This window comes from Geotrypetes seraphini, chromosome 7 (genome assembly GCF_902459505.1).
Source record: "Geotrypetes seraphini chromosome 7, aGeoSer1.1, whole genome shotgun sequence".
Classification (NCBI taxonomy): Eukaryota; Metazoa; Chordata; class Amphibia; order Gymnophiona; family Dermophiidae; genus Geotrypetes; species Geotrypetes seraphini.
Window position 1 is genome coordinate 27,188,445 of NC_047090.1, and position 26,621 is coordinate 27,215,065.

A 26,621-nucleotide genomic window follows, 5' to 3' on the forward strand; every position below is an offset into this window, starting at 1 on the left:
GGCTACGGCTGCAATACAATGCATAGCCTTATTGAAATCGCCATGAAGGTAAGGGAAAGGGAGGGAGGGAGATGCACGGCTGGACAGCCGGCAGGAGAGAGGGGGCTGCCAGACCGTGCGCTCATTCACCATGCGTGCTCACTCCTTTAACTGTGGAGACAAGACCATTCACCACTCCACGGTGCGGTGAATGGCCTTGTCTCCGTACTCGCAGTGACCTTTTTTTTTGTCACCGTTTCAGCAGGTTACCTGTGGCTAGCCATGGGTAACAACCACTGTGTCATTCTCTAGTTGGGATTCTTATTAGGTTGTCCAGGTTGGGTTAGTGATGTGATTGTAGTATGGTTTTCGGTGTCTGGGGGGTCCAACCAGCATTGGGATTACCCACTGCGTCTGGTCGGTGAATTTTATCATAGAGTGACTCTGAGGGATTATCTGATCTACTGTTGGGAGGAATGAAGTAGGCTTTGGTTCATCTGGTGCCGATCAGTAGGCAGAGAACTACTATGAGATACTAATTCATTTTGGTTAGCTCACTGTAGAAGATAGATTGGGTGGGTGTTGTACTGTAGATGTATTTGCATGAACTAATTTTCAGAGATTAGTACCCTATAGCAGGTAAGTTTGGTTGGGTGCTGTAATTGTATCTGAACTGGCTCTGTCTGTACTGGCACCGCGAGTGATGTCAACATCTTTTCAAAACACTTTAATCTTTGGACTGGCTTATTCACATTGTCATATTGACAAATGATTTATGACATAACTTGCTAAGGTAGGAGGAATCTGAGAACAGCATCTAAAAGCATTGTAAAATTAGTATCAAACAGTAAACTTTTTAATTAACTTCTGGTAAGTATTGCTATGTGTTGTGTTCCCTCTGTGCTTAGCAGGAGACTTACTGGCACCTTCTTCTCCAGCAGCCATACTCCAGCTCTTTGATGAACTGAACTGTGTATGGCCAGTATCCGGTGCACAACACAGGCAAAAAAGTGTTGGTGATCTGCTGCACACCTGAGAACAGAACTCCCTAAACTCTGGGTCATAAATTCAACTGGGTCTTGAAGCCTGTGTTTAGGGTTGCAATCTAGGTGCGTGCTCCATAGGACATCATTTTCCTGTACTAACTGAGGGTCACACACTTTCTGTAGCTGTATGAAAGATTTGGTGAGTGCTGCCTCAGAGAAAACATTAAAGCATAAATAGCACGTAGTTAGATTTATTTTTTTCTGAATATAACCAATATTGTTGAATCTTACCATTAGCTCCTCTCTGGGTGGTCTCTCTAACGATGGAAGGTACAACTGAATACAGAGTTCTTTCGCTGGAGAATTGGTTGCCATGTTATCTTTGGCTGATCTCGTCTCATTCTCTTTTGACATCGTTCCTTCAGGTTCATTACTTTCTAGATTTAACTTTAAAAAGAACAGGGTCAACTTGCTTAGAATTCATAATACCATTTACATATAGGGTCTGAAAATCAGCAAAAGGACAGGAACAATGAACAGTGGCCAAAGTTCTAAATTAAAGGTCATTTTAAAAAAGGTTTTCCACATGTAAAGAAGCTTCTTTTATGTAAAGAAAAGGGCTTTTCTAAACTCCTGTACACATGTATAAAAGTGTGCACACCCAGGGCAGGATTAACCAATAGGCCAAGTAGGCACGTGCCTAGGGCCCGAAATGGTCAGGGGGCCTAATGAAGGAGGGCATCAACATTGTTTTTTCCAAACGGCGATGGGCCCCTCCAGCATCGATCGGCAACGCGGGCCCCATCCCAATCGGCAACGTGCCCTCCCCCCATCAACGGAAAGTAAGACAAGCAAGCAACGCGGGTAAGAAAGGCAACGGGAACTGTAATTTTGCAAGCGGTGCTGCTTGCCCAAAGCTTCCCTCTGACACAGCTTCCTGTTTCTGCCTAGGCGCATGGTGGGGGGGGGGGGGGGCAGGGGGCCCAGTGTACTTGTGTGCCTAGGGGCCCTCGATGAATTAATCCTGCCCTGTGCACACCTATACTATTTGTACTGATAGGCATGCTGTGAGTAAGCATTCCTAGGATGAAGCTTGGGGAGAGTTGTGATGTTTGTGCATACTTGTACAATATCCCTATGCACACATTGGTGTAAATTTGTATGGTTGCCTCAGTGTCCATTTATATGTTTTTGAAGAGATATTGATTGTAAGATGGCAGGCACAGTGTTATAGAATACATTTTTTCCACATGCAACAACTAAGACCTGGGTGCAGCCATTTATACCAGCTTGTGACTGGCGTAGATGCTTGCATCAAATTTAAGCACAGAAGTCCACGCTCCACGTGAATTCTATAGCAGCAGCACTGTGAGGTGCAAATGAGTGCAAATCATAACAATGCCTAACCTTGGGTTCCATTTACTGAATCTGGTCCATAATAAGTGTCTTTCTGAAATTTGTTTAGGAGTCCTGTTATAAAACCACCTTTAAAACAGTGAGGATAAATGGCACCGCACAGCCACAGCTTACAGGGTAAACCATGCAGATGACAGCTATTTACAGTTAAGAATGTGTCACAAAATGCTATGTTACAGAATGTACTAGGAATGTACAGGAAAAAACATTTCATTTTGTTTGGAATCCTGTTATTACCGTGTTTCCCCGAAAATAAGACACTGTCATATTAATTTTGGGTCCAAAAAACGCACTGGGGCTGATTTTCGGAGGATGGCTTATTTTTTTATTTTTGTGTACAGCGATCATCTCTCACCCATTCCCTTGCGCAGCATCTTTCTATCCCTCCCTCCCACCCCCCATGCAGCAGAACCCCGAAAGCAATTTCATTGTGTTGCTGTTAGATCTAATCTAAGCATTTGTTTTTGTATGCCACATCTTTCCTATATAATAGAGCTTTAAATGGTTAACAAATAAACAAATTTGCAACAATTATTAATAATAATAATAATAATAATTTATTAAAAATTCTAGGAGTCACCTTAGACAAACATCTCTCACTAGAGAAACATACTGACCTAGTGTTTAAAAAATGTATCTCGATACTCTGGAAACTCCGCACCATTAAAAAATACTTTAACGAATCCTTCTTTAGTCTGCTGGTCCAAGCTTCTATTCTTAGCGTCCTGGACTACTGTAACATCATTTATCTAGGCGCCTTCAAGAAAGTCACCAAGAAGCTGAGATTGGTCCAAAACACCGCCATCCGCCTTATCTTCGGCCTGAAGAAATGGGAACACATATCCCCCTTCTACCACAAGTTGCACTGGCTGCCATTCGAATCCATGGTCCTATTTAAGTTCTCTTGCATCTGCTACAAAACCGTATTGGGTATGTCACCTGACTATCTTTACCCCCACTTCAACCTGAACTATAATAATAAGAGCTCCCGCAGAATAACTATGTTCGCTTTCCCCTCACTGAAAGCATGTCATCTTAAAAGATTCCTTGAACGAACCTTCTCTTTTCAAGCGGCCAAACTAAACTCATGGCTCGCCCAAATTATACTTGACGCCTCTTCATACCTCCACTTTAGAAAAAAGCTCAAAACTCTACTTTTCAATGGACCAAATCCTTAATGCTCCCCTTTTCCGCCTTAACGCTCCCCCTCTCCTCATTAGAAAACAGATCGAACTCTCTTCTCTGCATCAGACCAAATCCTTCTCTCCCCTTCCCCTCAACACGGCCCACCTTTCTTTACTTTTTCCCCCTCCTCCCCCCTCCCAATGATCCCTGCCCCCTCCTCTCATACAATATGCTTTGCTCCCCCTTCTCACAAATTCAATTGTACTCTTTTACGGTAAATACCGTATATGCTCTGTATTAGTCCTTCCTTACTTAAATTTTCAATGTAAACTAGTTTGACCCTTCGATTGACTTGTTATGTTCTTCTTTTTCAACTGCACTGTATGTAACATAGAAACATAGAAATAGACGGCAGATAAGGGCCCACGGCCCATCTAGTCTGCCCACCTTAATGTCCCTCCCCTACCTTTGCCCTGTGAAGAGATCCTATGTGCCGATCCCATTTGGCCTTAAAATCATCTATTTGTTGTGAACCGCCTAGAACTCCCTGGGTATGGCGGTATACAAAATAAATTATTATTATTATTATTATATCACTAAAAGAATTAGAAACAGCATTGAAATCTCTTAGAGTTGGATCCGCCCCAGGTGGGGATGGTTTTACTGTGGAATTTTATAAATCTTTCCAAATTTCTTTATTACCCCATTTACTAAATTTATATCAATTTCAACTAAATAATGGTTGTATTACAGGTACTATGGCAGAATCTTTGACTATTGTTTTGCCAAAGCCAAATAAAGATCCCACTTTGGTTTCAAATTACAGGCCTATATCTTTAATTAATGTGGATGGAAAATTATTAGCTAAAACACTGGCATTGAGGTTAGCTAAGGCTCTCCCTTTTATTATTGATGTACACCAAACTGGATTCGTTGCGAACAATCATTCGTCTAGTAATACAAGATTGGCTTTTCACACATTAAATTTAACAAAAAACTTGAATGAACCGGCTTTCACTGTATCTTTAGATGCGGAAAAAGCTTTTGATAGAGTGGAATGGACATTCATGTATCAGGCGTTGGATTGGTTTGGTATAGGTTCTGGATTTATTCAAATGATTCAAACTTTGTATAGCTCTCCTATGGCAAGATTATATATTAATAATAATTTAACAGAACGTTTCACTTTGCATAGGGGAGTTAGACAGGGATGTCCATTGTCTCCTTTGCTTTTTGATATTGTTTTAGAACCCTTATTGTTAGCGATTCAACAGACAAAGGAGATACAGGATATTCCTCGTAAAGATTGGGAATATAAACTCTCTGCATATGCAGATGATATTTTACTTTATTTGAGAAATCCTACCATTACCATTCCTTCCCTTTTAAATTTGATAGAAAGTTTTGGAAAATTCTCAGGATATAAAATAAATTGGAATAAGTCTGAAATTCTTCCTCTCAATGTACATTGTATAAAAAGCATGTTTGATACATTCTCTTTTGTATGGAAGGAAGATGGGTTAAAATATGTAGGAATCTGGATTAAAAACACGATAGATGACACTGTAAAAGAGAATGAAAAACTTTTATTGAAGAAGGTAACAGAATTGTGTGAACAATGGAATCCTTTACATTTATCTTGGTGGGGGAGAGTTCAAACTGTTAAAATGATGATATTACCTGTGGTTTGTTATCAAATGGGAATGATTCCAGTGTTTTTTCAGGGGTCTTTTTATAAAAAATTGAATTCTATTCTTACTAAATTTATTTGGCTTGGTAAAACTCCCAGAATTGCTCTAGTATCTTTACAAAAACCAATTAAGGAGGGTGGGGTAAATTTTCCCAATTTTTATAGGTACCATCAAGCCTATATTTTACGTCAAGGTATGTATTGGGTCCTCCCTGATCTCATTAATATACTCCAGATTGGCTATATTTGGAATGGCGACTTATGTTTCCGTTACATCTTTCTCATGTTCTTAGTATCAAGATGCCCAGATTATATAAGGAAAATAGAATTTTGATGGACACTTGGAAAACCTTACGATTTGTTAACTTCTTAACTGCTATTCCTATTAGTAAATCAACAAATCAAACCATATGGCTAAACCCCAAGATTCAAATTGGCGGTTTTAAGATCATCTGGAAGCATTGGATCATTGCAGGAATACGGACTTTAAATGATGTTATTTCAAATGATAAACTGCTTGATTTTACACAATTGCAACTGGTCGCCGTACCTCATGAAGGATATGGCTGTACTTGAGGGAGTCCAGAGAAGAGCAACTAAGCTGATAAAGGGTATGGAAAATCTCTCATATACTGACAGATTGAAACAGCTAGGGCTTTTCTCCCTGGAGAAGCGGAGACTTAGAGGAGACATGATAGAAACCTTCAAGATCCTGAAGGGCATAGAAAAAGTAGACAGGGACAGATTTTTCAAATTATGGAGAACCACAAGTACAAGGGGGCACTCAGAGAAATTGAAAGGGGAACGGTTTAGAACAAACGCCAGGAAGTTCTTTTTCACCCAGAGGGTGGTGGATACATGGAATGCGCTTCCAGAGGCTGGGGTAGACAGGAGCACGTTACAGGGCTTCAAAGAAGGTTTGGATAGGTTCCTAGAAGACAAAGGGATTGAGGGGTATAGATAGGTGTAGAGGTAGGCTATAGGGATAGGAGAAGAGGCAAGTATAGGGATAGGAGTGGAGATAGGTTATAGAGCTAGTCAGGGACCACTGCTCAGGCAATGTGCCCCCAGCGCCTCCTTCCCATGTCCATAGTGCCCCCAGTGCCTGTCCAGTGTCCTTAGTGCCCCCAGTGCCTCCTTCCCATGTCCCTAGTGCTCCCAATGCCTCCTTCCCATGTCCATAGTGCCCCCAGTGCCTGTCCTGTGTCCCTAGTTCCCCCAGTGCCTTCTTCCCATGTCCATAGTGTACTTCTACACCAGGGCCCACCCAAGTCCTGAAGGCCTGCATGTTTCCCCTCTTCTTCTTCCCAGTCTCACCTTCAGATTTGGCCCACCGTTCCTACTCTCCCTCCATCCCAGCTTCCTGGTCTCCTCTTCAAAGCAGCCTGCTGAGGTTCGCAGGCCGGCTGTAGCGAACCTCACAGACCACCATTGACTTCGGTAGCACGTTCCCTCTGCCGCTGCTCCGCCCCTCATATGACGTACAGGATTGCATCAGAGAGAACTTGCTATCAAGGTTGACAGTGGCCGGCGATCCTCAGCAAGCTGCTTTGAAGAGGAAGAGGAGACCAGGCGAAGGCAGACACTCGTGAAGAGCAGCAGCAGCGGTTCGTGCCGGGAAGCCAGATTAAAGTAAAAAAGGTAAATGTCTGGTAGACCAACTTTTAATGCACCACGGGCCAGATTTGGCCCGCGGGCTATAGTTTGACATGTCTGCTTTATACCATGTCCAACATTCCTCCCTCTTGTATCCATTTCCATCTGCCCCACTGTTTCCTCTCCACCACCACATCCAACATTTCTCCCTTTTATCTCTCTTTACCTCACTTCTCTCCCACCACCATGTCCAATAATTCTCCATTCTTCCTTTCCCCATGTATACCATCTTTCACTTCCACCCCAGATCTAACATTTCTCCCTCCTTCCCTTCCTCCTTACCCTCCTTCTATCCCCAAGTCCCTTTCTCTTCCCAACTGCCCTCCCATACCATATCTCTCCCTTTCTAACTATCCTATTTTCCTATTCTATGTATATCTCCCTCTACACCACCCCCAGGTCCACCATCTTTGCCTCTTTCCAACTGTCTTCCCTTCAAGTATCTCATTCCCCTTTCCCTCACAGCACCCCATGCCCAACTACTCTACTTTTCTCTCCCTCCACAACATTGCCCACCATCTCTCTCTTCCTGTAACCTATAAGTTATAAGAACCTATAAGTTCTTCCCCTTCACTTCCTACCCCCAGTCTAGCAGGTTTTGGAAACCCATCCCCCATTCTACCTTTTTTTTTTTTTTAAATCCAGGGGGCTTCCTGGTCCGGCACATCCTCCTCCTTCACCTCCATTCGCATCCGTTTTTGTGGCAGGGGAATGTCAGCTCGACAGCAATTCTAAAATGCAGCCTGCAACCTCCCTTTGCGCTTTCATTGTGCCGCGCTCTGCCTAACTAAAAATGGAAGTAGCATCATTAGTGGGAGGAGCGCGGCACAAGGAAAGCGTGAAGGGAGACCACAGTCTGCATTTTAGAGCTGCTGCCGCAGCAGACACTCTCCACTGCAGCCTGCCCTCTCTGACAACTTCCTGTTTCCGCTAGGGCGGGCCGCAGTGGAGAGCAGACATCGGGACCGCAGTGCTTTTCTAAAAAAACTTAAAGCTAGACAGGCGACGAGCGGAAGGAGTGAAAGCCAGCGAAGGGGTGCGGCAGAGACTGCCAACCAGCAGGCATGCTGGCTGGTAGCAAGGTGCTGCTCCCAGCCTCCCAAGATGTGTTCCCCACAGGATTCCCCACAGGACAGGTAATTTGTGGGGAGGCCATGGCCCCTGTGGCCCCCTCCTCCCATTCCAACGCCTAAGCGAAAAAGAATCCTGGGGGGTGGAAAGGGAATGTAGCAAGTGGAGATGGGGTAAAGAGGATGGTGACAGGGGAAAGAGAAAGAGAGTACCAGAAGTAGGAAGGGGGAGAGATAATACCTGGAGGGGATGGGATGAAGTGGGGCTTCTGCAAATATTGTACTGATGTTTCAAATGTTTATCAAGAATGTATTCTTCATAAAAGAGATTAAAAAAAGATAAATCAAGTAATATATTTCACAAAACTACTAAAAGAGAAATAGAATGTGCATACAAAACTGAAAATATAATATTTTAATGAATGCTTCATGCAGATCACTTGGCTTCTTTGTTTTTCCATCAATCAATTTTGAAAGAGAAATAATTTCATATGGGCATACATTTGATGAGTACCTCACACCCTCAAAAGGTTTAGCTGTCAAAATGCAAAAATATTGTAATTGAAATTGGAAAGCTTGAGTCATTGAAACCTTTAAAATGTTACTCTGAAGGCAAGAAAGCCTAGCTCTCATTAAAAGAAATAAAAGCTTCAAGCTTGTTAGCTATGAAAATGTCCTATTACAAGTTTCAAGTTTATTATAAATTTGATTAATCGCTTATTCAAAATTCTAAGCGATGTACAAAACAATAAAATTACAAATTTCTGGGGGAAAACAAAACCAATGAATACGACTAACCTGACGAAACATATAAAACAAAAGGAAAAAATGGGGAAAGAAATACAAGTTATTGATAGTAAATAAGACAAGTAAGGGGGAAAAAAAACAATAGGAGGGGTGAGAACAGTGGGCTTCAAATAAGTTGGGAAATAGGATTCAATTGAGGCTCCTAATCTAGCTTTCTAGCCGTCAAATGCATCTTTTAAAAGAAAGCATTTTAACTTGCTTTTGAATCTATCTAAATTGCGTTTTTCCCTTACATAAATAGGGAGGGAATTCCATGTTTGGGGGGCTGTGACAGAAAAAATGAATTGCCGCCGTGTGTTAATGTTTTGAGTGAGGGAACTATTAATAGACGTTGGTCGTTTGACCTAAGTAATCTTGTTGAAGTGTAGGGTATCAATAATCTATGAATGAAAGCGGGAGTTTTATAAAGAAGAGATCTGGGAGTCAGCAGACTTAATTTATATTACCAGGCAGAATCCTAACTAAACTGCCTTTATAAAACAGAAAACACACAGTTTGTAGGTGGTAAGGGCTCCTGTGTTATCTGTGCACTGAGTTAGCATGTGGTAATATAGATGCACTAATTAGTTAGTGCAGGAATGCTCACTTCAAAAAATACATTAAGGGCTTCTTTTATAAAAGTGCGTTAGGGTCTTAACGCGCAAAATAGCGCGTGATAAATTGCCACGCGCGCTAGCCGCTAGCACCTCCTTTTAAAGCAGGCGGTAGTTTGCACGTGCTAATCTGGTGCGTGCACTAAAAACGCTAGCGCACCTTTATAAAAGGAGCCCTAAATGATTATTACGCGGTTAGTCTGTGCACATTTAAAAACTGCCTCCTGATGCTCTAGCATTAACAGTAAACTTTTTAATTGACTTCTGGTAAGTATTGCTTTATGTTTTGTTTTGTTTTTTATTTAAGTTTTTTATTGATTTTTTTCATTTAACAACAAGTGACATAAGTTTTCATACAATTATCTTAACAATACACTTGATATTTCTATAATGTATTTTATACATAACATTTCTTATCTTATTTTTCTTATGATTTTATATGTCATATAATTGTAATTATTTTTCTAATAAAGTTATACAATATATATATTGTAATGATTTTATCAATTATTTTTAAATTTTTTTGAAACCTTTTTCCCCTCCCTTTATTACATTGTTTTTATGTATGAATATCATCTATTAATAATATTTATATTTATAATTTATAATAAAGAGAATAAATTTCCCTCCCATATCCCCTCCCTCCCTTCCTTCTTTAACTATTTTCTTATTATGGGAAAATGAAATTCAATTATTGCTTTATGTTGTGTTCCCTCTGTGCTTAGTAGGAGACTTACTGACACTGCAGTCCCGCACTAGTTTATCTTTTTGCTGTATTAGATGAGTGTTAGCACCTAACACAGCTTGGTACAACGGCCTCTTAAAAAACAAAGTGTAGCATCCCAGTTTTAAGGTTACATTGCACTGTGAAAATCTCACCACAATTTCAAGAATCTGCAATTCAGTTTATTAAGTTTCAAGTTTTATTATATTTGATATACCGCTTGTTGAAGCCTAAGCGGTTTCCATATAAATCTCACAAAAATATACAAAAAATATAAAATAGGGGAGATGAACAAGGCTTGTTGAAAGCAATGGACACAAAAGGGAAAAAATGGTTTTAGGATGCATCATAAAATGAAAGGGGAAAGGAGCAGACCAGGAGGGTGGCTAACAAGAGATTGTAAAAGAAAAGAGAAGAAGAAGAAGAAGAAAGGAAAGACGAGAACAAATTTTTTAATAGGATTCAGATGAAAGTGTCGTAATTTAAATACCGAAGGCGTCTTTGAAAAGGAAAGTTTAAGGCCTGATTTAAACTTTGAGAGACAACATTCTTGTCTGAGCTTAATGGGAAGAAAGTTCCACAACATTGGTGCTACAACAGAAAAAAAAAATTTTCTGGTGGTGTCGTAAACTATTTGGCGCATGGAGGGAGTGGAAAGAAGGTATTTTGGGGTGGATCTAAGTGCTCTAGATGTGGTGTATGATGTCAAGAGTCTATCGATGAACGCAAGCGAATGACTCGATTGTACCTTAAATGTAAGGAATAATATCTTAAAAGTAATTCAGTGTGCTACAGGCAGCCAGTGGGCATCTTTTAGAAGGGGTGTAACGTGGTCATATTTCTTGGCTGCCATATTCTGAATGATTTGGATCCTACGAATCTCCTTTTGCGTAATGCCTGGTAAAGTGAGTTGCAATAGTCTAAATGAGAGATTACTAGTGAATGAATAAGGATATTAAGAGATTTGGTGTCCAAAAGTGAGGATATTGACTGGATCAATTTGCGTTTAAAGAAGCACTTGCGGATGACTGAACTGATTTGTCTATTGAAGGAAAGCTTGTCATCAATGATGATGCCTAGAAATTTTAGGGAGGTGTCAAATTTAATTGGGATTGATTTAATACAGATGGGGCTTTCAAGGATTCGTTATTTCTAATTGAAAATAAGAGGGCTTTTGTTATATCAATATTTAGGGAAAGCATATTTTCTGTGAGCAAATTGTGAATTATTTTGAGTTTTTGGTTAATTTCATGTATCTAACTAGTGCTCTGAGTTTGAATCGGATAAAGAAGCTGGATATCGTCTGTGTATGTGAATACAGTGAAAGTGATGGATTGTGCTATTGTCAATAGTGGGACCAAGAAAAGATTAAACAGCAAGGGTGAAAGTACAGAACCCTGAGGGACACCAAACTTTTGGTTGTAAGGTTCCGAAGAGGGGTCTTGAAGATTGACTTGATAAATACATTCAGAAAAGTATGACTAGAACCACTCTAGAGCCATATCTGAAATTTCCAGTGAGTGGAGCCTGCTTAAAAGCAGGGAATGATCGATGGTGTCTTATGCTGCTGTTAGATCCAGAGATAAAAGAAGAACTGATTTTCTTTGATCCAAGGAATATCAGATAGAAGTAACAAAACCTAATAGGGAAAGTTTGGTGGAGTGAGCCTAACGCTGGTTTGGTTAGGGTGCAGAGTGTTTGTTTTTTCTAAGTGTGTCAGTTGGTTAAAAATTACTTTTCCCATTATTTTTGCCAGGAATGGAATATTGGCAATTGGGCAATAGTTGCAGAATTTATCAGCATTAAGGGAGGAAAGTGAGCTTGGGTGAGTAGTTAAAACGGATTGATTCAGAAAGGAGCGCACTTGATTGATTTTGTTTTAGAAATAATCTGCTATGTCTTGAGCTTGAGGGATAGAGGCACTGATTTAGTTTTTGTTACCTGAGGTTGTAAGTGATTTCACTATTGAATAAAACGTAGATGAATTATTAGCTGTGGCAATCTTTTTTCCATAATACTGTATTTCCTTTTCCCTTCTTGAAGCACTATGTTGTAGGATGATGCCTTGTCCTTAAAAAGGTTGAGTAATGCCAGGGTGCGATGGCATCTCCAGCGCCTTTCAAGGGATCTTAGTTGACGTCGAAGAAGTGCAAGATCAAGGGTGAACCATGGAGTTTTCTTCTTGGTAGTAGAAGATGTTTGGAGTTGCAATAGAGCAACCCTCTCCATTAGTATACTCATGGCATCTGCCCACTGTTCAGCCTGATTAGTGACTGAGAGGGAGGAAAATTCATCAAGTTTAATATGAATATTTTCTTGAACTTTGGTAGAATTGATTTTACTTAATTCCCTAAAGTAGTAGTCTTTGGTAGGAGATTTGATGATGCTGGATGGTAAGTACATGCAAAATGAGACCAAAGAGTGATCTGTCCATGAGAAAGTGATGATGTTCTGTAGATTGACAGAATGCAGAAGAGACGTAGGAACAAAAACTATGTCGAGTGTATGGCCTGCCACACAAGAGGGACCTGAAACCAACAGAGTTAGCATAAGATCAGCTGCAAGAGTAAGTAGATCAAATGTGTGAATATTTGTCGGTTCGTCGAAATGGATATTGAAATTTCCTAGAACGGGGTTTTCAACCGTAGTACAGAACTCAAAGATGAGTAATTGTAGTAAAAGAAGGGAGTCCTTAGTACTTGGCGGGGGAAAGTACAGGAGAAGGAAATCCAGAAGTACAGGAGAAGGAAATCCAGAAGAGTGGGAGTTTGCAGTTTAAAATGAAGAAAGTCTTGCTGATAAGTCTCGGTGTTATTTCCAAAGATAAGCGGGAATGAGAAGTAAATAATAGCTGTGCCCCCTCCCTTTCTGCCTTGCCAGTTGTGTTTCTGATAAACGTAACTTGGAAGACACACTTGCACAAGATAAGATTCCTCTCCATCACTTAGCAACTGCATATAGATCCCAACTTTATCCTACACTGTATTTAGGCCCTGATTCTATATATGGCACCTGAGACATAGGCGCTGTTTATACAATTGCATCTGGCAGCGCCTAAAGTGGTTCTCTTGGCCTAAATACCAGTGCATAAGACATTTTAGGCGCCTATATGCCCAAAATCTGCCCATGATCCACCCTATAACCAGGGCAGGATTAATTCATCGAGGGCCCCTAGGCACACAAGTACACTGGGCCCCCTGCCCCGTCCCACCCCACCATGCACCCAGGTGGAAACAGGAAGCTGCGTCAGAGGGAAGCTTTGGGCAAGCAGCACCGCTTGCACAATTATAGTTCTCATTGCCTTTCTTACCTGCGTTGCTTGCTTGTCTTACTTTCCATCGATGGGGGTGGTGTGGGGGTTGCCGATCGGGGTGGGGCCTGTGTTGCCGATCGGGGGAGGCCTGCGTTGCCGATCATGCGTCGCCGTTTGGAAAAAAACAATGTTGATGCCTTCCTTCATCTGGTTCCCCTGACCATTTCGGGCCCTAGGCACGTGCCTACTTGGCCTATTGGTTAATCCTGCCCTACCTATAACCACACCCACTTTCTGGTATCACCTACCTGAAAGTAGTAGGTGCCTACTGAGTTAGGCACCTAACACCCAATTGATTTTAATATAAGCTAATTATAAAGTGCTAATTACTATTATCAGTACCAGTTAAGATATTTAAATAAAGCGCCTACAGTAGATTGGCTAGGTGCACCAATCTAGGCACCTAACTTTATGTACTTTTTATAGAATCAGGGCCTTAAAGTATAAGATTGTTAACAACTTATTAAATACTAGCTATGGCTTGTACATGTTATTGATTAATATGCACACAAGATATCAATATCTTGACTTTTATATGCAAATAAAATGCCAAGAAAATATTTGCAAAAGAATTTTCAATCACCTATTTTTTTGTTTAGTTTGGTTCACTAATTTTTCTTGGGTTTAAGATTTTATATTTTGCATTTTTGTGTGGAAGAATCTATTGGTTCCTTTAGCTCACAGATCAATTGGAACTGGTATCTGCTGGGATTATGCTGCCAAACAAAGGACGGGGCAGGGGCAGGTACTCCCCAGGTGCAGGGAGTCCAGGGGTGCTGGAGCAGTCATGGGTCTATAGTCCACCTGTGCACAGCCATCAACTCTAGCGGTCCCCGCCCGCTCTGATATCAACTTCCTGTTCTGGGGCAGAGGATCAGCAGAGGCAACAGCTGCATGCAAGGGGGTGTTCTGAGCAGACAAGGGTTCCCACCATGCCAGGTACACCACTGCTGCTAAGGACCTTATTTGCAACTCTTCTAGAGTTTTCTATCATTCTTAATCCCCTTTCAATGTGTCTCTGCCATAACAGCAAAAATCTCAGCCAAGGTCCACAGATGTGGCTCTCTCCTGAGTGTTCCTTTCTGTGGAAGTTGTGAGCACTGCATCTGGCATTCCATGTTTGGATATATTAGGGAAAATGCTTGAAGTACCTGTATGTACACCGCTTTAAGTGGGGTTGTAAAACTACCAAAAGGTAGTATACAAGTCCCTGTCCCTTCCCTTAACTGTCTCCTCAAGTCCCGAATATCTCCAATATGACTCAAAATACTTAGGCCCCTTTTACAAAGTCACAGTAATAAGTTCCGGCGCAGCAAATGCAATGCAGCCCATAGGAGTTGAATGGGCTATGTCAGATTTGCAACACAGGACTCGCTACCACAGCTTTGTAAAAAGGGCCTTTAATTTATGCAAATTAAATTTTGCAATATTCATGCTGTTTGTGGTTGACATGTGAAAATTTCTCTTAAGGGTTATAAAAATAACATGTAATACTTTAGCCCAGGGTAGGCAATTCCGGTCCTCGAGAGCCACAGGCAGGTCAGGTTTTCACGATATCCACAATAAATATGCATGAAACAGATTTGCATCTCAAGGAAGCCGTGCATGCAAATCCATTTCAATTCATGTTTCTGTCTAGGCAGAAAGTATTTCATGCATTTTCACTGTGAAGTTGCTTATGCACTGCTGCCTTACACCGTGATTTTACGGCAAGCCATAAATTCCCCGGTTAAGTTTTTAGCCTGCCCAGAGTAGTTATGGGGTAGACATCGTTTCTGAAGGATGATTACATTAAATTACAGATTTCTATTCTGCCATTACCTTTCGGTTCAAAGCGGATTACAAAAAGAGTTATGGAAGAAGGGTTACAACGTTAGATCAGAGAAGGTTTCCAAGAGAGGGAAAAGTAGGATCTGGGGTTAGGGAGGGGATGTAAGAGGGGGGTTAAGCTTTATCATGGTATTAAGCTTTATTAAGGGATTTCTTGAAGAGTATAGTTTTTATTTCCTTTCTGAACATCTTGTAGTCTGGGGTTGTTGTCAATAGGTTGGAGACTTGGTTGTCTATCTTTGCTGCCTGAGTGGCCAGTAGTCCGTTGTATAGTTTTTTCCGTTTTACTTCTTTGATTGGGGGGTAAGTGAATGGGGTGTGTGTTTTTCTATGCCTGGTAGAGGTGGTTTGGATGAGGCGGTCGTTTAGGTAGGTTGGGCTGTCTCCATTTATAGTTTTAAATAGTATACAGTAGAATTTAAATTGTATTCTTTCCTGGATTGGAAGCCAATGAGAATTGATGAATGCCTCAGTAATGTGATCATGTTTTTTCAATGAATAGACAAGTCTCAGAGCTGTATTCCGAATTGTCTGTAGTTGTTTAATCATTATTGCAGGGCAGGGGAGGTAGAGGATGTTGCAATAGTCTAGTATACTTAGAATTAGAGATTGTACTAGGAGCTGAAATTGTGTTTTTTCGAAGAATTTTCGGACTTGTCTAAGGTTTCTCATAACTGCGAAAGATTTCTGTATTGTTTTGTACATTTGTGGTTGCATGGTGCAGCCTCTGTCAATAGTCATACCTAGAAGTTTTAGGGTGGTTTGCAAAGGGTAGTTGATAGAGTTGATTTCTAAGTTGGTTATGGTTGGGATTTTGTTATTTTCTAGGAGGATGAATTTAGTTTTGTTTGGGTTGAGTTTCAGTTTGTGGTCTTCCATCCAAGTCGTAACTGTAGCTAGAGTTCTGTGTAGTGTGTCTGACATTAAGAGCATTGGTTGGTCGAAAGGAATGAGGATGGTGATGTCGATGTCATCAGCATAGCTATAAGAGGATAGGCCTTGTTTGTTCAGGTAAACGCCAAGAGAGGCCGTATATAGGTTGAAGAGAATAGGGGACAGTGGGGACCCTTGTGGAACGCTGCAGGGGTTGGATGAAATAATTATGACAAAAATAATTATGCTAGAAATAATTATGATCAGAAAATGTTATGTTTTGTGTTATTTGTTGATATTCTAAAATATTATGTAAGTATATTGTAGCCAGCCTTAAACTATGGAAAGTATGGGCTTGAAGTAGTATGTAAATAAATATTCAAATATGTTACCTTTGATGGCTTGGTCTCTCCAATGAATGAATTTTCATCATATGGATAAAGTTCTTCTGGTAACTCATCAATGCAGCAAACAGAATATATGGAAAGATTCTTTTTCAAGAAAAGATGCATTTCTGCTAAGCGCTGAATATTTCCCATGTGGACAACAGATGTATACAGTGTATCTCCTCTCCAATTTACTTCATTCATTGAGTGTGAAGAAACTTTGGAAAGAGAAGTTCTTAGTTAGCATATTGAGATGGATGTTCTTTTTATAAATGTGAAACAGGCAGAAATAAGGGTTTGTAAAATTATTTAAATGTGTATTTGAAGTCACTGTTCAAACTCTGAAACACAATTACTAGACTAAGGAAGGGGTTTAAATCTCCTTAGATGAAAAGTCAAAGGGGGGTTCCTAAAAATGTTTCAAAAGTGTTTTTAAAGTTATTTTTAAAGATTCTGATACTCTCTGTGATGAGTTAATTTACAGCCCAGTCCCAAGGGAATGAGGTACAAGAGAAGATATCACAACATACTACGGGACAATTGTCTACTTTTTCTATCTTTAATAATTTAAAAAAATTTTTAGTTCAAATTTTTTATTGGAAATTTGGGGATGGTAACAAAGGACAAGAATCACAGAACAGTGAATGTGCAGTCAACATGAAAAAAGGAGAAATCAGTTAATACATTCCACTGCATAAATAGCCCCAAATAGCTAAACAATCGTCAAACTGAGTCATAAAAAAGAAGGCTAAGTAAAGTATGTGAAGAGAGGAGGAAAGGAAAAGAAAGAAGAGGGTAGCAAAAGAAAGAGACAACAAGTAGCAGGAGTGGTCGACTAGCCAGATTGTATGAAATGTTCTAGGAATTTCCATGGTGATGGAGGAAATTATTAACAATTATATTGAAATATGAATAAAACAATATTAGTAACTTCCCAACCGACAATATAGTTTCAAGTTTTATTAAAAATTTGATTAAATCGCTTAATCTTGCTTCTAAGTGATGTACAAAGTAAAAAAAAAAAAGATTAATAACTGAGAAAATACACCAGCACAACAGTTCGAGTCCATCTCAAGATGGATTTGAATTTTGTTACTTTTCTGAGGCCAAACTTAAGGTGAGATATATTTAAGTTTCAGTAGGCTTCCCCCTGACACAGAGGGCTTATAAAGTTTGCCCCTGAGGCAATGGAGGGTGAAGTAACTTGGTTAAAATCAAAAGGAATATCGATAGGAAAAGTGGGGTGTGAATCCTGACTTCCATGGATTTTAGCCCACTGCTTTAACTACTGGACAACTAGAGCTATGATATGATTGATCCTAACATCACAAATAGTCTTGTAAAGGTACAAATCCTTGCACTGCCGCCTATTCCCTAGAGCAGGGGTGCCCACGCTTTTTTTTTTTTGGCTTGCGAGCTACTTTTAAAATGACCAAGTCAAAATGATCTACCAACAATAAAATTTTAAAAAACACAAAACACACTGTACGCAGAGAAAATGTTAATTATCATTTATATTCTGGGGTCTATTTCAAAGAGGTCAAGGCAGATGGCTTTAAAATATGCAATGTCACCTCAGTAACAACTATACAAAAATAGACAATTATACCCCCTCCCCTTTTACTAAACCGTGATAGCGCTTTTTAGTGCAGGGAGCTGCGCTGAATGCCTTGTGCTGCTCCCGATACTCATAGGCTCCCTGCACTAAAAACCGTTATTGTGGTTTAGTAAAAATGGGCCATAGTGCAAAATATAGACAGCAGATATAAATTCTGAAAACGGACACATTTTGATCACTAAATTGAAAATAAAATCATTTTTCCTACCTTTGTTGTTTGGTGATTTCATAAGTCTCTGGTTGCACTTCCTATTGACTGTGCATCCAATATTTCTTCCCTTTTTTCTACCTCCTGCATGTTTCCTCTCCTCTAGATCTCATTCCATTTCCCAACTAACATCTCTCTCTGTCCCTCCATGTGTCCAACCTTTTCTTCCTCTCTTCCTGCCACCCTTTCTTTCTTTCTCTCTCTCTGCCCCCTTTCTTTTTTTCTTTCTCTTTATCTCCCTGCCCCCCAAAAGCCACCGTCGCCGATTTCTCCCTGCTTCCCCAACACCGCAACAGGCCAGGCGCATGCAGCGACTGTGCATGCGCCGGACCCACAAGCTTTTCCCCTCCCCCCTGATGTCAGAGAGGAAGTTCCGGGCCAGCCAGGCAGCAATTGGCTGGCCCAGAACTTCCTATCTGACGTCAGAATTGACCTCGGGGGGAGGGGAAGGCTTGTGGGCCTGGTGCTTGTGCGGTGGCTGCACGCAACTGGCCTGTTGTTGTGTCGGTGTCGGGAATGGGCTCCGCGATCGACATGTGTTGCCTTTGCGATCTACTGGTAGATTGCGATCGACCTTTTGGGCACCCCTGCTCTAGAGTCTATTGCATCTTTTGAGCATGACTTCTATGTTGTACTGAGATCACTGAGATGAGAACCAAGAGATGCTGAGCTAATAGAATGATTGTAAATAATGAAATTGGGATAGTAATGCATTTGGTCCTGAAGGAGTTCGTCTCAGCATCACTAGATGACATGATCTACCCAATTTTTCCATGCCAATGATGATCACACAGAGAAACAAAAGAGGCAACCTTTCTGTTTAGTGGAGATATGGCATTGCTCTCATACACAGCTGATTAGCTGTTAAAGGTCATCCTTTCAAACCATCATTCATTTATTTATAATTAGATTGTTTCACTGTAAGAGGAGATTTGAAAACAAAATACTTCTCATTGAGGATATGACCCCTGAGGCAGGCCGTTTGGCCGAAACACGTACATGTTGGGTCATGAATGAATAAAAAGATTGAGCACCAAGGTCGCCTCTTTTGCTTCTCTTTGTTCTACCCTGAGGAGGTAGAATCTCCTGTTTGTGTGTATCGTAATGATGATCACACCACACATATTAGGATGAATTACACTACCAACATTTTATGAGGACTGTGGAAGTAGTGCATTTATCTCATACTTACCCTCAATCGCTTCATGAAAAGCAGGCCTATTTTTATCAGTACAACTTAGGCTTCTAAGTTTGGCTGAAAATGGGGTCTAAATTTAGGAGCTCGGCTTTTTTTTTTTTTTAATATTGGACCAGTCTGGAGACCATCAGTACTTTTCTAGACATATAGGGCTGGATTCAGTAAATGGTGCCAGGAAAAATCAACACTAAGCATGGTTCTATAAAGGGCAAGCCTCCATTATAGAATCACACTTTCTGCCTATTTCCACGCTGAATTTTGGGTGCCAGATTTACGTTTGCTGGAATCCAGTGTAAATGCTAGTGCCCAAGTTAGGCGTGCTGGTCCATTTTTCTGGAACAATGCTCACAACCTTTTGGAACACCCCTGACCTCCCTATGTCCTTTCTGTGGTTCCACCCCCTTTTAAGTTACAAGCTAAAGGATTTGGGCGTCAAGCGTTATAGAATAATACTCAACCCAATGCATGCACAAATCCTAAATGGTGGCAGATAACATCAATAATTGGGTGCTAGCGGGCAATTATTACATGCATTTTGGGATCGCATCCAATCTGGATGCCACATAATGAGAATCCAAGGGCACATGGAAGAAAACCTTCAGTAAGAAGCCTCCTTATTTTCTTATCTGCTTTCAAATGAAATTCTTTCTTTATAAATTTTTTAATTATTATTTTTTTTTTTTAATTCAATTTCTATACTGTTCTCCCAGGAGAGCTCAGAACAGTTTACATTAATTTATTCAGGTACTCAAGCATTTTTCCCTGTCCTGGTGAGCTCACAATCTATCTAATGTACCTGGGGTAATGGGGGGATTATGTGGTTTGCCCAGGGTCACAAGGAGTAGCGTGGGTTTGAACCCACAACCCCAGGGTGCTGAGGCTGTAGCTTTAACCACTGCGCCACACACTCTCCACTTCTACACAGTTGAAATTTGTTCTAGCTTGAATGTAACACTGTAGAAACGTAATACCATTAACCACTGTAATTGTAATTTTTAATCATTCTAGGAAAAGTTTAAAAAAAGAAGCTAATTTCATACCAGTCATACATGTCATGGCAGCCAGTTTCATTAATTGATTATGATAGGAAATTAAATGAAACCATAATATTTTCTGGCTTTCATCATCATCTCTGGACACAGTCTCAATTTCTTCTGTAGGTTTTTCTTCTTCCTCTACAGACTGTTCTTGCAGTAGAGCATCTTTATAGATCAACTGGTAATCATCTGTAAGACAAATCCATGTAAATGTTGAACATGCATTGGAAACTTCATTAACTTGCAAAGTGCACTTTCACATGTCCCTCTCCCTCTGAAGTCAGATGAAACAAAGCTAAGTTAGAAATTACTGCCTTTTTTCCTGAGCAGTATAAATTCATATTCTTGAGCCTGGCCCACAAATCTATGAAGGACAAAAATTCTGGTGCCTCAATTTGTTTTGTATTAGGGGTGTCTATTCACTTGGATCCCATCACTGCAAAGTGCAAGTGGTTATGTTGACAGTTACGTCCTGTCTGAAGATGTTTAGTTGATACAAAGCATTGACTATTCAAAGAAGTCCATACTAATGTTCTACTGTTATTTTGACAAAGGGCCTAGTGGCTCAGTGTAATAGATTAGCGGTGAATGATTGCCCACCTTTATAGGAATCTGCCTGTAGCAATTACAATTATATACCAAACTCTAGCTCTAATACCTTAAATGGGGCCGCCAATGCCGCCAGCAGCACTTTACAAAACCCGAGGCAGGCACCGCAGCAGTCCCAAGTGTCCGGCACTGAGAGGGGTCCTTAGAGGCTCCATAAAGATCGAGGAGAGCCGCGGATCGTGGCCTGCAGTCGCATGACCAAAGGGGCAGGACAAGCCCCTTTTGAGCCCCTTCGGAGCCCTAGAGGAGCAGAGGGCAGGGGAGTATTTCCCTAACAAAATGGGGAAAAGAAAGGCAAAGATAGTTTCATCTTTACCTTTACTAGGGCCATTGGATAGCTACTTTCAGCCTCAAACACCACCATCATTGGGGAATAGAATGGTTCCATCTCCTCATACTACATCTATATCCTCGGGCGAACCATCCCCACCTCTTCAACCTACAATGAAGTCTATTGGGAGCTCTGTTTCTGCTCACGAAGAGGAGACAGCTTCATCTCCAGAACCAATTGTGAGTACGGACATACAACAAACAAACATAACTTCTCAAGGAATTAAAACTTTAACTCCAGTCCATATGGTGATGGAGTCAAGTCAAGACTCTATACCTAAGGACAAGGTAATTTCTCTTAACGATGTCTGCCTGTTTGTGAATAGGATTGGGTCTTCATTACAGAGCACTGTTATTAATCTTTGCCAATTCTCATCTGATATTAAAGTAAATGAACAAACTCAGTTATCTTCACTTACTTCTCGGTTAGATAAAGTAGATAACTCTATAGAAGTTTTGCAAAAAAAAAAAAAATGCTATTTCTAACATTAAAGATAATTTATCTTTATATAACCAAATGGAAAAGATGAAGAATTTAGCAAGAGCAAAAAATCTTAGAATATTAAATTTCCCTATATCACATTATTTGGCACCATTGGAACTCCTGAAGATGTATTTGAGAGATATTTTACAATATACTCAGGTGGATTCATTTACACCTGACAACCTATATTACATCCCCAGGAGTACCGAGGAAACTGGTGAAGAAGGAGAATTGGATAAGATTGTATCTCCAGATAATTTAAATATCTCCTAGTTTCTAGAATCTTCTAAGGATTTGATTACCAAACGAGCAACTCTGTTGGTGATATTTAAAACAGAAATTGAAAAACAACTTATACTTAAATTTAATCATTAAATTGTATTTCTTGAATAAACAAGCAATGTTTTGTGGACAACAACTAATGATTTTTCCTGATGTGTTCAGACAGACACAACATAGGAGGAAGCAGTTTCTACAGCTTAAACCTAAAGTTATAGCTGTGGGAGCTACTTTTTTTTTTTTTAATTCCCTTGCAAATGTGTCTTGTAAACTATAAAGTAGATAAATTTGTTTTTGTAGATCCGTCAAAATTTGAGAATTTTTTGATAGATAAGCTAACATTGAAAGTTTCAGATACTAATGTAATTGTTGAAGAAAGTTAAGGACATAATGGATTTGGTCATTTTGCCTGTCAAGGATGAGTGTAAATTGTTTTCTTTATAATTATTATTATACTCTAGGTTGTACTGAGTGGCCCTTGTTAATGTGGACTTCGCTTAAGTTTTAATTTGAATATTAAGTTGTTTCTTCTGAACTGTTTCCTAATAGCTTTTCCTGATTTTGTTAATCGTGTAACAAATATTAATAAAAATAAAAACAAACAAACCCTTAAACGGGGCCAATATTCAACAGGAGATAACTGGGTTGAAGCATCTCCTATTCAGATATCTCCCAAATACAACATCACATTAAATATATAAGGGTAAAATAAAAACCCATTAAAACTCAATGAATATACACAATTTGTATTTGATAAAAAATCATCAACCTTCTAAAAACTTTAAATACATATAGAAATATAAAACTATACAGGAGTAAGACATAGGACTGCTAAAATCTTAAAATGCATATAACAACATAAAATTACAATATCATTATCATCAGGCAATACTAAAGCAAAGGAGAAAAAAGGGGTGCTAATCTATCTCATTACATGAGATGTATGCTTAATATTTATTATGTTTTATGAAATTGGTTTAATATGATTATCCAGATTTACAATAGCCTCATATAATGAGAGAGCTTGTATTTTTAATTGTACTTATGATTAATTCTTTGCTGTTATTGTACAATAATTGTTATTATATATTTTTATATGAGTGTTTGGTATTTTGATAACTGTTGCATTTTGTATGTTTTTAATTTGTTTATATCCATGTATGTACTTGTAGACTCCTGAGGCAGGGGGGGCGTGGCTTGGACACTCAAGCAAATGGTCGGGTGATAGACGGGCTCCGTGTCAAACAAGCTCTTATTTCAAAATAAAAAGCTCCAATACCGATATTTTGCTGAAAAAAGCTGTGGATCATAAGAAAATGGCATCGGGTAAACAAAATAAAAACGATGCAGGAGCCGGAGGATCGGGTACAAGCAGTAATAAACGATCAAAGCCGGAACCAGGGACACCTTCAAAAGTACCGTTGCCTTTGGAAGGAGATCAAGATATGATGGCAGAAATAAAACAGATCAAAGATATTGTACTGGAAATCAAAAAACAACTTCAAAAGGCAATTGATGATGTTGCCACGCTTACAAAAAGAGTTGATCTAATTGATAACAAAATAACACACTTGGAAGAAAAATCGGAAAAGGTACATGCTGAAGTTATGCAAAACAAAAAAGCCTGGAAAGAAATGGAAATAATAAAGAGAGATCTGGAAGACTGTTTGAATAGAGAAAAAATAAATAATTTAAGGATCATTGGGATGCCGGAAGGAGTGGAAAAAAATGATCCCATTACTTTCTTAGAACAATTCCTTCCAAAGATACTGCCTTTAAAATCCAAAGTGCCTCTTGAAATCGAAAGAGCGCACAGAATACCGGGACAAAAAACAATCACACAAAAAGGTCCAAGAACTTTAATATTTAAACTATTACGATATCAACATGTTGTTGAAATATGTCAGCTGGCTAAAGAAAATAAAAATCTAAGATGTCAGGATGCACGTATACATATCGTACCAGACTTCGCCAGAGAAACTGCCCTCAAAAGAAAACAACTACTTGATTTAAGACCTCAATTACGAGCACTGGGGGCTAGATATGGACTTCTCTACCCAGCGGTTATGAAAGTAACTTTGGGAAATAAAACACAGAACTTTACTGATTATAAAAAATTAGTAGAATATATTGAACAATGTGAACAGCCAATGACTTCTTAAATAGATAAAATTGGGAATATTTCAACATTTCAATAAGATTGTTCTGATATCAAATGCTTTCACTTTGAGTCTAGTTTATTTTGTTTTATCTTATTCTAAGTTAATTTTTACGGTAAAAGAATTCTGAAAATATATAAAGTGAATTCGCCATTTCGAATGCTGGAATTTTCAATTTACTTTAAATAATAACGATGATTACTTTCGCGAGCATGGAATGGCTCGCGTGCCATTGAAGACGTCAAAGGCTGAGTGACGTTGAGAAAAGACGGAGCGTTGACTTACCTTGGAGATTCTGCATGTATGGGGGATTGGAAGTTGGACTGCGACAGTTTTTTGGAAGATTTCCCCTCAGCGCCATTGCTTCTCTGCTCTCAAAAGGAAAAGACAATATGCTAGGAGTGCTGTAGTCGATGAGTCAATGCTGAAAGACTGCGCGAAGACAGGAAGTCTTATCTTTTTAGTAAATGATCGCACCGGAAGTGAAGAAGATTGGTTGCTTTCACGTCACGTCACGTCACGTCTACGGAGAAAGAGAAGGGAACTCGAAAAGGAAGTTATAAAGAAAGCGCTAATATTACTGGAAGAAATGGATGGAACGGATGAAAAGACTCTTTAAATGTGAAAATATATAGAATAAAATAAACTGATATATAGGGGAAAATAATATTTTATTTTTAAAGAAATATAATAGTTGCATGATTTAGGAAGTATATTTTAACCCATTTTCTTACAGATATAGGTCAATTGATATATTTCTCTAAGGCTTTGTATGACTGATTTGGAAATACAAGTAAGTATGATAATGGAAATGGGTTATGAAAATTTTTATTTATGTTTTATTTTTAAATATTTTCTTATTATCTAATTTTAGAATTTTTGGAGCAATTGTTTTTATGAATGGAATTGAAAATGCATGTGGTGACTGATTTATGTTAATTTAAAAATTCTTATATCTATAAAATATATATAGAGTGACTGATTTAAGAATATAAGTAAATATGATTGTGAGAATGGATGGAAAAGAAAGCAAAGATATAGAAATATTTAATGCTATTGATACTACGTTATGTTATAAATATGGAGTAATAGATACAAATTATAATTTTTTAGCTTGTGATGGAGTGATGTCATACCTGATCTAATTTGCGTTTCCAAGTGTTCGTAGATGTATGGGGAGGGGAGGGAGGGAATGGGTGGGCTTTAAAGTTGCAGGGTTTGGGTGAAGTAAGCAATTTTTTGATTTATATTATATATGGGAAAATGGAATATATAAAGAATATTGAAGATTGGGATGATACATTACAAATTATATTAATGTATAATGGATCTTAAGATAATATCTTTAAACGTTAATGGTCTCAATCACCCGATTAAAAGAAAAAAGGCATTATTATTTTTAAAAAGACAGAACGCTGATATATGTTGCATACAAGAGACCCATCTGTCAAATAATGAATCTATAAAGCTAAAAGGTGATTGGGTCAAACAATGCTATTTTTCTCCAGCAATAGGGAAAAAAGCTGGTGTTGCTATATTAATAAATAAAAAATGTTCTGCTTCATTTAAATTTAAGGCAGCTGATCCTCTTGGAAGGTGGGTATATGTGGAAATGGACATGGGAAATACCACCATGACGCTCTTCAATATATATGCCCCTAATTCGAATCAGAATGAATTTTTTAAGACTCTGCAACAACTGATTCTTCCACTGGCTACTTCAAATTTAGTAGTAGCAGGGGATTTCAATGCTGTTATGGATCCACTGATGGATAAAAGTTCGAGAAGATTTATAAAATCATTAGGCCTTGATAATTTGGTACAATCTTGTGATTTAAAAGATATTTGGCGTATACTTCATTTTGATGGTCGGGAATTTTCATTTTGCTCCCAGGTTCATAATTCTTTTTCTAGAATAGATTACATTTTTGTTTCTAATCAATTAGTACATCAAATCACACAGGCTGTCATTGATCCAATTATACTATCTGATCATGCTGGAGTGTGGATTGAAATTAAAATAATAGATCAGAATGGAAATAGACCTATATGGAGATTAAATAATACATTGCTTGCAAATAATGACTTTTGTGAAAATCTTCTGGAAAACATGAAAGATTATTTTCAAATTAATGATACAGAAGGAATTTCAGTAGTGACTTTGTGGGATGCTTTTAAAGCATACATTAGAGGAAAAATTATTTCTTATTCAGCTTTGCAAATAAAAAAGGAAAAAAAACAATTTACAGAT

At 39.0% G+C, this 26,621-nt stretch overlaps 1 protein-coding gene across 5 annotated transcripts in view; it reads right to left on the reverse strand.

Moving 5' to 3' along the window:
- The window catches only part of CFAP54 (cilia and flagella associated protein 54), a 440,387-nt gene that overhangs the window by 23,451 nt on the left and 390,315 nt on the right, over positions 1 to 26,621 (reverse strand). For 4 of the 5 annotated variants that reach the window (XM_033951153.1, XM_033951154.1, XM_033951152.1 and 1 more), the window contains 3 exons: positions 20,513 to 20,698; positions 16,455 to 16,666; positions 1,257 to 1,412 (listed from right to left, as the gene is read on the reverse strand). In XM_033951153.1, the coding sequence (XP_033807044.1) occupies positions 1,257 to 1,412; positions 16,455 to 16,666; positions 20,513 to 20,698 (554 nt within the window). Of the gene's footprint in view, positions 1 to 1,256; positions 1,413 to 16,454; positions 16,667 to 20,512; positions 20,699 to 26,621 lie in introns of those variants that run through there. The other variant, XM_033951155.1, reaches the window with a different exon arrangement.